Raw genomic sequence first — 13,991 nt, 5'->3', positions numbered from 1 at the left:
GAGCGGGAACCACTCGGACATACACGGAGCTGCATGCTATCAGGATTGTTTGCTTTTCCCTGTTAGACAGAAGCTTGGTGATTTCATTCCTAAGCCTGTGTTTTTCTATCCAAGCCCGAGCACTACATGCAAAGCCCATACACCTTGAATGTCAGAGCAGCTGGAGGTCAGTCAAGTTATCCAGTATCCTTCGTCCATTGAGACCGTCGTCTAACATATCGCAATTGGAGGCGCAAGCACGTCTCGCCAGCAAATCACCGATTCCTCTACGTCTCTGAGCTCACTGTCCTTTGAGCATCGATGATGTTTCCGCAAACCCATCTCGTCCGGACGGTATCTGGCATATCACTGTTCGAGCAACTTACCGTGAAGGTGGGTTTGATGTCTGCAACAGCACTACTAGAGCTATTGGGTTGTAGGACCTCCTGGACTCTCCCGTACAGCCTATACTTAATTTTCTACCCCCTAATAAGGCCTTATGCCATACATCGCTCTTAAACCGCTAAGCTGATCAACCATTCCCAGAATCATAGCTCCACTCCTGCCACGTCATGTCGCGTTCCACTCTAATCGTATTCAGCGGCACCTCATCCCCCGACGCATCGTCCGGCTGGCTGACCTCCAACTGCACACTCTGTTTGCCCATGACTTCGCCCGGTGGACGCAAGGCCGAATTACTCACGTCATAACTCTTCAGGCCGGAACCACGTACGCCAGTCGTTCGTGTGCGTGTGCCGATCGAGCTCGCGAATTTTGAGGATAGCATGACGAACAAGGGACGCAGGGTGGGCATGCAGGCCGAGATGATGCCGCTGGAGCACTCAACGAGACACCAGGTGCAAGCCTTGGCGAGGGTCCAGGGGGTGTCAATGCGTTGGAATTTGAAGAGTGTGGAGAAGCGGTAGGCGCTGGTGAAGACGACGCTGTGGAAGTGAGATGCTTGTTAGTAACGTGATTCACGGTCTCCCGGGCGACACTGCCGGTCGGGCGACCCCATAAAAAATCCCCCTCAATAATAAAACATGTTTTTTAACCACAACAAAAATGCCCCCCCAACGCTCTGATCGAAAAAAAAGTTGATAGAGCAGGAGGGCCGTCTTTTATTAGCTATAAAGGCTATAAAAGATGGTAAATATCCCTCTGCTGCAGCTGCTGCACGATCATTTGATTTACCTGTCTCAACTGTGAAGTATCGGATCAATGGGCGCGAATCTTTGGCTGAGAAGAGACCAACTGGCCATATTTTCACTGAAATTGAAGAGCAATCAATGGAAAATTGGTTACTTGATATGGATACCAGAGGTGCTGCTCTCACGATGCCTATGTTGCGCGATATGGCCAATCTCCTACGAAGTGCCCAGAAAAATACCCCTCCACTATCGGTGTCAATTGGGCCTACTCAATTTATCAAACGACGCCCCAATTTATCCAGTCGACTCTCTCGAAAATACGACTATCAGAGAGCACTTTCAGAGGACCCTCGAATTATTAAACCATGGTTTGATTTGGTCCAAAATACTATTGAAAAGTGGGGTATCACTTCAGATGATATTTTCAACTTTGATGAGTCTGGTTTTGCTATGGGGGTTGGCGCGACACAGAGGATTATTACCTCGGCTGAATACCATGGGAAAAGAGCTCTCTTACAAGCCGGAAATCGCGAGTGGGTGACTTCAATTGAGTGTATCAGAGCTGATGGAAGTGTTCATCCTCCACTCTTTGTTTTCAAGGGAAAACTTTTTCCAGCGCATCTACGCCAACCCCTCCTGAACAATCAAGAAGGAGCTGGTCTTACTACAAGTAAAAATGGCTGGAGTACCAATGAGATTGGTATTTGGTGGCTAAAATACTACTTTATCCCAAATATTGGGAGAAGGGTAGGAAAATATTGCCTCTTGGTCCTGGATGGTCATGGTAGTCATTTGACCCCTGAATTTGACCAACTTTGTGATGAAAATGATATCATTGCAATCCGCATGCCTTCCCATGCCTCTCATCTTTTACAACCTTTGGATGTGGGTTGTTTTTCGGTTTTGAAGAGGCTTTATGGAGGAGCGGTTTCAACCATGATGCGGAATGGAGTCAATTCTATTGATAAGGAAGATTTCCTTGATTTGATTGCAGATGCAAGAAAGGGTGCTTTTACGGCCTCTACTATCCAGAATAGCTTCTTGGCTACTGGATTAACACCATTTAATCCAGATAAAGTCTTGGAAAAACTGAATGTGCACCTGGATGAACTTCCTCCTCTTGAGATCCTTTCCCAGCGACCACTCTCTTCCGGCAGTGATAGTGATCCAAATACTCTCTGGACTCTCTCGAAATTCTCAAAATCGCAATCTCGTATCAAAAAAGGTCTAGAATCTTCTTCTTCAATCCTTTCTTCGCCTATTAAACGGGAGATTAAGAGGACCTACGAAATGACCATAAAAGTGGTCCACCGCCAAATTTTCCTCCAAGATCGCTGTATACAATTAGAGGCAACCAACAAAAAACAGACAAAAAAACGAGTGATCAAACATACATTTATTGATCAGAGAGGCATTTTAAGGGGTCAGGAGAGCAGTCAGAGTGATGTGGTTATTGAGAAGGATGTATGTAAAGATATATCTTTGCTAGAGATGCCTGTAGAACAACCTACAGAACCTGCTTTACCCTCTATGCCTACAGTTAGGCGGCAGGTCACCTGTTCTGGATGTGGTACTAAAGGTCATACGTATATTAAATGCCCTACACGTGTTAAATAGCAAAATTTAAGTTGTTTTTGTGGTATTATTCATGCTTAAAAATTGAAGGTTTTTTCATTTTTGGTGGGGCCGCCCGACTGGCAGTGTCGCCCGGGAGACCGTGAATCACGTTATAACTATCCCCTAGCTATCGCCCCGTTAGGCATTGAGCGCATACAAGCCGACCGTCTGTGACATATCGATCCTCTGTGCGAATGTTTTCGATGTAATTAAAAAACCGGCGGGCCCTATCTGCGATGTCTTCCATCGATCGAAGTAGGTCACCGGGTACCGTGGTTTTTGGTGTTCCTCTCCTGTCAGGGGGCAATCTCTGTGCCTTCGCACTCGTCGCAACTATCGCTGCCATCTCAGATATGTCGTAGGTATCAGACGGTAGCGTTTAAAGTTGCGATTACGATGAACTAATGCACGAGGCCGTTGGACCTCTAATTGGCGAGATAATTATGTCAAGGAATCTTTTTTGCCAAGAAAGAGTTGTTCCAACCTTGGCCTCCTCATTTGGACGGACTTTTGCCCTCTAAAACCGGCTTCACATATGGAAATCTACAACTTAAACTAGGCTTACCGACGTCAGGTAGCTGTTTCCTTGTAATGTTACAGAGCGAAATTTCGACACGCAGCTTGATAATCATACATGGTATACACTGACGGCTTTAGGGTAACGACTCTTCCCTGGTTTCGGATTTCCTTCACGATGCAAAGCGCTCTATTCTGAAAAATCGCTAGATAGTTTATCAGGGGGCCCCTTCAAGTTTATTGTGCAGGACTTGTATTTGCACCCTGAACGGGGATAGTCCGTAGAGAGTTCAAGCAGCCGTTTCCTACTTGGATAAGTCAGACCAACTCTCACCAACTCTCACTGCTCTCATATCACTCGGATCAAGATAGCTGGTGTCGATCCACCACTCATCTTTGAAATTCTCACCGAGAATGGACTGGATCGAAACGGGCGCAGTCAACTGTTCGCTGAAATCCGCTCGGGGCCTTTCTTCTAGAACAGATCCAGGACCGGAGTTGTTGTACTCGGCAAAAGTAACGTTGGCGATGTTGGGGGTGCTGGTCGACCATTGCTTCCAGCCTGCAGCGGCGACGACATTGCCCAGATAGGTCTCCTGGAAGACGACACGGGCAAAAGATCCCCAGGGACGACCGAGGTTGCTGGTACCCGCCGGAATCGTGTCGTTGATTCCAGAGACGTTCGAACGGCTGATCACGTACCATGACGGGTTGCTGGCGCTGCTACGGCCCGAAGCAGTGATGCATCCGGTAGCAATGGTGCGGATGTCAATGCCTTCGAACCACGCCAGGGCCGTCTCTCCAAAAATGAAGTCGACAGCCCCAACGATCAGGCTTTTGGCGTAGAGCTGGGAACCTGGATGAAGATTTAATAAGCATATACTCAATGGACAGGACTTCAAATGCGCTCAATTTACCAGTTTCGGCAAGCAAAGTATCCTGATACCCGATCAGCTGGCAACCGTAGTAACCCTGACCGGTGGTCTCTGCAGACACGGCCAGATTTTGACCATTCTTCAGAATATGGCCGAAGGTGTTGACAATATTCATGTTGTACACCTTCGTGTTGGGGTTCCATTGGCGCAAGGTCGCGGTCTTGTCATCACTGGTGGTGTTGATGAGGGCCAGATTATAGGTAATCGTGGCCGTATTTTGCTCATATCCCTTGGAGTTGCATGTATACCCCTGGACGGTCAAGTTGGACTTAAGACGTGGAATATAGACCTGTTCGACGTAGGTCCCGGGGAAGACAAAGAGAGTCTGCGGGATGGTAGTCGTCCTATTTAGAGCATCAACTCCAGCCTGCACGGTAGAGAGCGAGCCTGGGTACGGACTGGCACTGTTGTCCACCACCACCGCGCCTTTTGCGGGTGAGACTCTTGCCCATGGGTCCGAGCAGGTCTGAGTAGCGGGAGAGCCTTGGAGGGCTTGTGAGACGGCCAAAGATGCCGCGAGGACAAGATAAATGGAACCTAGCATCTTGAAGAACGGGATCCCTAATGATCTGAGCTATCAAGAGGGGTTCTCGAGTGAAAGGGAAAGCCACCTGAATTTATGCAATTCTCGCCTCATGGGGAAGCTCCATATCTTTTCGGACAGGGGCCGCCTGCTTTCGGAGGCTAAGTCCACTCGCATCGCGCCTGTCGCATCTAGCCTCAGCGGTAGAAAGGAGACCTGGCCATCTGATCCTCAGCTTACTCCCCCAGTGATCCTCTTGGAACCAGCACCCAGTTCCAATTGGTGTCTTTCCCCTATCGCCACTGATAATGTAATCTTTCTACTATCTACTTTGAAACAAACATAAAAATAATGAAATCGTAGATATACATAATCCATATATAAGTTAAGAGTTTCTTTGGTGCCAGATTTAAGGGGCAAAATGTCGTTCTTACTCTGTGGCATACATTAGTGTGTCTTAGTGTGCATTAGTACGACCCACGACCCACTCAACCTCAGTGGTGGATCCTCCTCATAGATTGTCCCTTTCATTGGCTTTATAGCCTCGCATCGCCCTTCCGCTATGACATACTGGGAATGTTTGAGGCACCCGTGGGACTAGTGGGCATGGTCTATGGGACTAAAAGAAAATCTAGTCCCGTGAAAATTGTCAAGCCCTGAGTATACGGGTCCCAAAAGCCGCAAGGAAGAGTGGATAGCCCTACTTATGGACCTACAATCCCGCTACATTTACGGATATGCCGCTTGTGGACTGAAGCATACTGAAGGAGCATCTGAAGGGTTTGGCACTCGGTCGAAACTCTGTAGGCAGTATCACAGCTATAAAGCTCAAAAATGGAGAAACCTGGAGCCAGTGGTATGGAGAGCCGCAAAGTGCGTGCAATGATATCGAACTGGAATGGGAAATCAGAACAAGATGTTGATTTTTCATATTGAAGTGAGTTCTTGAAAACTTCAATTTTTCTATATCTGACCCTGATAGATGTTGTCTCAGAGAATTTTAAATGTCGGTGCCAAATAACGTACCACACATCAACTAGGTTTGACTGAGTGGACGGCGACAACCAATTATCCTGAGGCTGCTCCAACCTTTCAATCCCGTGACTATTGATCACACTTCAATCATTGGCACACAGAGGAAGCATGGGGTCTATATTTCGGACCGCCAGGAGGCGAGAAAGGGAAGCCCACGACGAGGAGATGTGAAGGGAGTCTCCTAGGCATGTATCCAGGAATGCGGCTTGTTTGTTTGTATTTTCAAATGCAAAATCTCCAGAGCCAAATTCTCTCTGTCTGTTTTACAAGCCTAAAGCCTACCTAAACTCCTCTTCGGTCGAGTATAAACGCATGATTCCTCAGCGCTAATCAAGTAGTGGAAAGTGACTCTCAGTTCATGATAAAACTCAAAAGCTAGACGTTTTTAATCTCAACATCGCCGAATCTTTCACAGGATGACAATCCAGAATATTCCTCCCTGAGTATCACAGATCTGATATAACCTTACCAGGACATGTGCGGTCTCCCACGCGAAAGGTACATTGATTTCATATCGGAACTTTGAGGAAACAAAGACAGTCCACAGTAAAAGCTTCTTCGGAAAGGCCCAAGCATGTGCGGTCCCCGAAATATAGTTTCAGGCACCAAGCGCATTTTTACCATGATTAGCCGTAGATGTTATTTCTATTACGACTAAAGTCTTTGAAAATCCTCAATCTCAGAAGCCCTGCTGCAAGGGTCACGTTGATAGTACTTAAGCGCTATATCAGAGCTGGCTGATTGCGGTGACGCCAGTCACGATATGTAAAAACGGATCAAAGAACGTTTCGTTTCCGCCCAAGGGCCATCAGGAACCATGTCATGAGGAAACTTTCCATCATCTGCTATGGCGTATCGATCGGCCCCGGCATTTAACAACTCCCCCGCTGCTTCCCACGTCCCTTCTTTGGCGACAATCCTATGCAATGGCGTGAATCCAAGAATATCCTGAAAGTTCACATCAGCTCCGTATTGAATGAGAAGTTTGACAATCTTGTGGACATTCCTTGCTTCGGCAGCATAATGCAGAGGGGATTTGCCATATTTGTCTCTCGAATTAGCACAGCTTCCATGTTCGAGCAGAATCTTTGTTGACTCAATAGATCCCATGCGCACAGCAAGGGAAAGAGGCGTCAGCCCATTGTTGTTTTGAAATTGAACATCAGCTCCAAGCTACAGAAGCGTTCGAACACATTCCATGCCTTGTCGGTTAAAAGCGTTCCGGATAGCGTAGGAAATTGGGGTTTCACTATGTGTCCCCCCGACCCAATTTACATCAGCGCCGTTTTCAACAAGCCAGCCCACCATACTGGGACACCAGCTCGATGAGGAAGCAGCCACATGGAGGACCGTTTTTCCATTGGCGTCTGTAGCCATAATACTGGCACCACATTCGACAAGAGCTTGTGCCTGTTTTATGGCGCTCTTAGAGATTGCATGGAGTAGAGGCGTCTTCTGAGCGTGATTTCTAGCATCGAGCTCAGCCGCATGTAGAAATAATGCTCGAATGATGCTTTTTCCGCCATTCCCTGGAATGCTTGGATTTCTTGCAGCGTAGAAAAGTGCGCTCCACCCTTTCCAGTACTGATTATTGTTTTTGAAGTTTGGATTGGCGCCAAGGTTTAATAGCAGGCGCACAGCGCGGGTGCATGAATGGTCAACTGCTACTTGAAGTGGCGTTCTGCCCATGTTGTCTTGAGACTCCAATTGGACACCGGAGCCTATGAGGATGTTGATAATTCCGGGGGTAGCGTTCTTGGAAGCCGCGAGGTGCACGAGGCTCATCCCAGTTCGCGGTCCAAGATATGTGTATCAGCCCCATGCTTCAAAAGCAATGCCACTTTGGACTCCTGGTTTGAACAGACAGCCTCCCGTAATGGAGCATTTTTGTCAAACGCAACGGAACTGGCTATGGCGCCGTACTCTAGGAGCAACTTGGTGATCGCCACGTCGCTACGACCGTTTGTCGCCAAAACCAAGGGTCTTCTAGATCGGGCATCGGCCACGTCTGGCAAAGCCCCATTCTCTAGAGGGGCCTGTACAACACTGGTATGCTTCGTAGAAACTGCTTCCAGAAGAGCTGTCGACTGCGCGCGATTTGGCGATCGGAGGTTAACATTCGCACCCGCACGAAGCATATTCCGAACTCCAAGTTCGTCCCCACGACTTGCGTACCATAAAAGGGCCGATCCACCATCCAGACGTAGATTATGTTGGTAGAGCTCATTGATCAAGAGATGGTAGAACTTTTGGCTCGTTCGGAGGAAGCTGAGTAGGTCTTTTGGCGAGTTCAGATGGCTTGAAATGAGAAAAGTCATTTCCGGTGGAAGAGAGAGCAGAGACATTGGGAGATCCTTGGATAGATGGCTGACCTGTCACTCAATAGAATGAATGAAGGGATTTCTCCAATTTGCTTGAGCTAAACGGACCAAAAGCTGTTGGTCGTTATGTATCAGGCGATAGAAAACCTGAAGCAGAATAAAAGGCACTTGAGAATTTAGTCGACCATGTTATATATGTAATAAGGGTCGCAGCATCTGGTCCACTAGGTGGTGTTGAGCTGTTGAGGTGTTGAAAAGGTGGCCGTAATAATCATTATCCAAATTGAACGCTTCTAATAACCCTTTCCATCATAGTCAAGATTCGATGTTCTATGACACCTTAGTGTTATGAAGCCCGTTAGCATCTTGCTTTCTTATACAATACCGAAGTACTATCAAATTTTTCTGGATGTCTTTGAGTATTTGCAGGCAAAGTGATAGCGAGGCTACCCGAAGACAAAGAGTAATGGTTTTTTAACTGATATGATGACCTTTTATGTGAGTGCTGGGCGTATTAGGTGACGGCGTTAAGCTGTTAATAAGGTCAACGTTGATCAGAGGCAGATTTGGGCTGTTTTCGAACTTCTGACACATAGACAGTGAGCGAAGAAGTCAAACTGCTTCGGCTGCTTTAGATTCGGGCTTCTTCTTTCTGTTGGACTGGTCAGAGACTGTATTTAATTGCGGCAACAGAAAGCCCTACATTCTCGTTAATGAAGGTTGCAGTGCTTCAACGAAAGCTCAAGTACTGTGTGGGAGATTTTGAGACCGACAGTCACTTTCAATTGTACCCGTGATTAGCTTCTTTTCAGATCACCACTCGAATCAACTATTTCCATGCTATAGCACCGCACATTATGAGTGAAATTCCTTCCCTATGCTTGCTTGCAGCCAACGCATGTTGCCATCAACGGGATTTATGTTACCTGGCGGCACAGATACGATGAAAATAACCCAAAATCCCAGATTATGATTGTTTTTCTTAGGCAGAAAGTAGATTAAAGTTTGCACCTTGCTGCAAAGCCAGTGATAGGAACCCGGGCCCAGTTCTCAGGACAACCATGTGAACCAGTTGAGCTACCAAGGGCAAGGATCTGGTTCCTCGTCGATCGCCACCCACCTCGCGAGACTGCAACGCTACTACCACATTCTGCTGGTACCCTGGTCGCACGCAGACAATGATTCCATGGATCCCGTAATTAATAACCCTTAAATTCACTCAGGCACAGGGCAATTTGTTTGTAAAACTCAGTCCGATTAATATTCCAGTTGCTCTCCCACCAAGGAGACCAATCGTCTTCTCAATTTTTCCAGGATGGCACGCCCAAGGCGTCAAAGTCGGCACCAGCGACAAGGAACGTTCCATGTACAGGTGCCAAATCTGCCGGAAGACCAGGCTTTGACAGCCAAGGATCTTCCGCGCGGCGGCCAATCGTATGAAGTGCGATCGCATCCAAGTGCCTCTATGCAGTGGAATCAGAATGATACAGCGACCAACAAACAAGGCCAGTCCGAGACTAGCACTGTTTCTTTCACAGTAAGTCGGTATGTGGCCGGAGGCACTTCGACCAGATCTTCTTGGCTATCTCATCCTGTGAGTAAGCGGTAAGAACTCACGACAAGTCTTCCCAATTTGGAAGTTGTTACTAACGCACTGCTCTCAGATTGGTAAAACAATTGATTGAATGTTGCCGAGGGAAGATCGATACCATCTTCAGTAAGTTCAAGTTACAAATTTAGGAGCGCGCCAACTAATCTATGGGCTCGAACAACAGTCCTACAAGGTCTATACTCACTTCTTGGAGTTCCAATAACAAGCATCCCTTTCCGTGCACAAAATCTTATTCTCCAAGCCATACAGCGACATCCTGAATTCGATGCATTTCAATTCGTTCACAAATGGCTTTTAGAGGAGTCTCTCATGGTTGGGTGGACATGCCCAGAGGAACTGGAGATACACGGTCTTTTCAAATTCTTGGTCAAACATCGGGACAAGATACAGTGTAGCTCTTGCCGTCAAGCCGCTAACACCATACAAAAATGGCAAAGATTGGTTTCTGGCATCCGCCACGCTGCTGTCCACCGTCTTTCACAGGATCGCGAATCTCTCCTCCAAATGAACCGCGTCGCCATTGAATTCTCTCTCTGTATCGGCGGACTTCCAAGTGCGGAGAAGCTTCGCCGTCTCTTGAAGTTCCTGGAAGATAGACTCCCAAAGTCAGAGCGCCGTCGAGCGCAGCCAAGACGAAATTTCAAAAACCAAGCTTCTTCGTCAAGAATGCGCCTCGAAGGTCTCAAAGACCGATTTCTGTCGCTGCCGAAACACACACAGAGAGTTCTTCACCGGATTGAGGCTATGTACAATTTGGAAGTGGAACGGTTCCTGCAATGCGAATTCAGATGACATCTACTCACTGGTTCAAATTCTTGATGTTAAAATACGACGTTCTGTTGACGTGTATCTAGGGATAGACGGTGAAATGATTCGTTAAGTGGTCGAAAATACTGCGCTTGAATGCGGACCGACGATTGGAATCTCATCGTCGGTCCAAGGGACAGTATATCAAGGAGGTTAAATTTTTGGCCCAGAGGAGAAATCACAATCATCTGTTAGTGTCCCGCATAGACCGCTTGACGCCAGCACCGCTTCCGTACCGGTCTAAAAGTACACGATCGTCATCCTGGAGGTGGGACTATGTGCATCGTGTCTGTACCGCCAGAAAGCTGAGATACAGGCGAGCAGAACGTCCACTTTGGCAGCATTTCATCGGTTCGGGTGCTACATTGCGATGTCGAAGGAACAGCGGCCAACTATCTTGATAAACTAGTCCCGGTGCATGTTCCTACGTCAAAGGCGGTGATCAGCAATGAAGAGCATGAGGAATATAAGCGTAGTTATATATCTTTCCATGTATTCCGTAGAGGAAGTAGCAATCGCCCTTCTTAGGAATGACAACAATATAGAGGATGTCCCAAAGTCAAAGGACTTGAGCACGATGGTGGTGCCCTTGGAACAGGCCCGCCTACACATTTTCATCCTTGTCATGCAGAACCAGGAGGATTTCATCGGAGTGTTATGTGGCCCGGTAAATACTGCGGACAGCATATAAGGATTTACGATACTATGAGTGTTCCCGTAGGGAGACAGGACATGGTAGCAAGGGGGCTCTAGGAAAATGGAAATACGGCATTCTTGTTGGCTCAAGGTAATACGACTGCTTGGGTTTGATAGGGTCGATGGTCGAAAGCAGGGTAATCTTTGGGGTGAAGCGTACGATTTGTTTTGAACTACACCCAAGTCAGGAGGAAATTAGTTAGACAGAGACCGTGGAATCACGAGCGCAGCTGACGATCATCAGCGGAACCGCAAATCATGTCCACCACTTAGTCTGGACGACCCATGGAATCGCCTGCTCGGTGAGAGAATGCGGTGGTCATGAAGGATTCAGGCCCCGGCTACTGCCTCACTTGCTTTCTAGGTTGCTCGTGATTAAGCCCTACAGCCCAGAGAATTGGGGCAGAATCACGAGAGTTTCGACCTGTTCATGTATGGGGTATTGGAACAGACCAGCAGTGTACTAGAAAGATTCTCTCTCGCTACAGTCGTAATCAAGATGTGGAGGGTAATTGAGATAAAGTTTAGGGGCCGCCGGCCCACAACCTCAACCCATTTCCGGCAGCCAATCGGTTCCTCGGTTTTAGTGCAAAAACCGGAGATATTTTTACATAAGCTCATGAGATCTGTCCATGATCGGATAGTTTCCACAAGCTATCCGCTAGGGATATGGGACTGACGATTGAGGGGGTTGTGTCGGATTCAAAGAGAGTACAATCTCTACGGGGAAGCTTTACGCAGGACAGAAGACATAGCTTCTAGAACATTCGACAGACCTGATAGACAAGGAGCAATTTGCCACTTGACAGGAGAATTATTCTCCTGTGACAGGAACCAGGAAAACACAACCACGGATCGGGATTTAGCTTACCATTCCGTTGCCAGAATTCCGCGTGATATTCCAAATACCTCACCTGCCTTGGACCGTACCTCGGCCGTACCTCCTAAGCAACAGAGTCCTTTTCGATCGGACACTGACGGCCGTCAAGTTTGGGCTTGTGGATCGGTCTGGACCTTTGCAAATCCTTCACTTCTTCTCCGGGCCATAAATAGAACCTCCTTGATCTAGTGTCCCGTGGGTCGTCGCTGGGATCTGCATCGCAGAACCGTACCTGCGTCTGTCTAAATTCGCGCATTGTGTTTGATTGGTCCGTCGGGTGCTATTTGTATCCAGAGTCTGATCAATGTGATAGTAGCGTTGCAACCTTGCGAGGGGGTGGCGATCACGCGAACCTAGCTCGTGGGCCTGGTTGCACATTTCACATGGTTGTCCTAGGCTCGGTTTCCTATGGAAACTTTCCAATAAGCTCTGGACTTTGTTTATGCCCTCCAAAGAAGGACAATCCTCATCCTGAGCTTGAGAGTATGTCAATATCTGTGCGGTAAGGGAGTAGAGATTCTAGTAAAAGCAACATTAGCTGGCTGCGAGTAGACAGGGAAGAAACAACGTTCAGCGGCGCGGGGCCAAGGATGAGCAGGATTGATTCGAGCGAGACCAAAGGATCCTCCGGCCAACCGCAGGTACAGTCCAGCGTTTCTGTCAACCAGAAATTTTCCAACCTATTATTTTGGCATCTGTTGAAGCACATCAACCCTCATGAAAGAGACGGTGACCGTGGCTAAACGGGCAGATGTAGGGTGCCACCGCTTGAGCGATTTAATTGCAAACTCAACAATATGTAGGAATCACATTTTTGCGGCGTTGCTTTCTTTCAGCAGTTGATGAAAGTGGTTCACCATACTCAACGCAAGCCTTGAGAGAAATGATCCCATGTCGAAACATGAATCTGCAGGCCACAAGGTGTCCAGACACCGTTTCAACGTCGTTCGACTTGCTTCAGCGCCAACCAGGACAGTGATTCTCGCTACCCTCGGCGCAATGGTTCCATGGTAGAGACTTGACCGAAAAATTATAAAAGGGGTCGGATTCCCAGCACAAAATTCTCAGGACTTCCATCCTCACACTTTGGTCCTCACTCTTTGATGCATCGTAGTGTCCCTCTCTTGCCTGCGGGCTCGAGAGTTTCCGTGACCACGGCTGTCGCTGCCACGAGCCCAGCGATGTAAGACTGTGCTCCCTCGCTGCCATGAGCCCCGCGAGCGTAAAAAGGTGCTTCGCAGGATAGGTCTGCGTGAACAACAATCCTCGCAGGGAGGTGCTGCGTCAACAAGACTACCTCGCAGGATAGGTCTGCGTCAACAATAATCCTCGCAGGGAGGTGCTGCGAAAACAAGACTACCTCGCAGGATAGGTCTGCGTGAACAACAATCCTCGCAGGGGGGTGCTGCGAAAACAAGACTACCCCGCAGGATAGGTCTGCGTGAATAATAATCCTCGCAGGGAGGTGCTGCGTCAACAAGACTACCTCGCAGGGGGCGCTGTGATGACAAGTGAGACCCGCAGGAGACCGCTGCGTTAACAAGTTCTCTGCAGGAGACCGCTGCATTACCAAGTTCTCCGCAGCCTAGGTCCTGTGTCAACAAAGCGCCTCGCAGGGACATCTGCGACACCAAGAGTCTCCGCAGGATGGGCTCTGCGTCAACAAGTGTGCTTCGCAGGATGGGCTCTGCGTGATCAAGTGTGCCTCGCAGGATGGGCTCTGCGTCAACAAGTGTGCTTCGCAGGATGGGCTCTGCGTGATCAAGTGTGCCTCGCAGGATGGGCTCTGCGTTACCAAGTGTGCCTCGCAGGATGGGCTCTGCGTCAACAAGTGTGCCTCGCAGGATGGGCTCTGCGTTACCAAGTGTGCCTCGCAGGATGGGCTCTGCGTCAACAAGTGTGCCTCGCAGGATGGGCTC

General features: G+C 48.3%; 1 protein-coding gene across 1 annotated transcript; it reads right to left on the bottom strand.

Moving 5' to 3' along the window:
* Window positions 1-3,568: 3,568 nt before the first annotated feature.
* Window positions 3,569-4,742, bottom strand: N7446_010071 (uncharacterized protein; the record flags this gene model as incomplete). The annotated part of the gene is made up of 2 exons (XM_058518816.1): window positions 3,569-4,119; window positions 4,181-4,742. 2 exons carry the CDS (start codon window positions 4,740-4,742, stop codon window positions 3,569-3,571), a joined length of 1,113 nt encoding a protein of 370 aa, XP_058369604.1.
* Between the last annotated feature and the right edge of the window lie 9,249 nt (window positions 4,743-13,991).

This window comes from Penicillium canescens (assembly GCF_028828765.1).
Source record: "Penicillium canescens strain IBT 15451 chromosome Unknown utg000006l_segment0_segment0, whole genome shotgun sequence".
NCBI lineage: Eukaryota > Fungi > Ascomycota > Eurotiomycetes > Eurotiales > Aspergillaceae > Penicillium > Penicillium canescens.
This window is presented reverse-complemented; position numbering and strand designations above follow the sequence as displayed.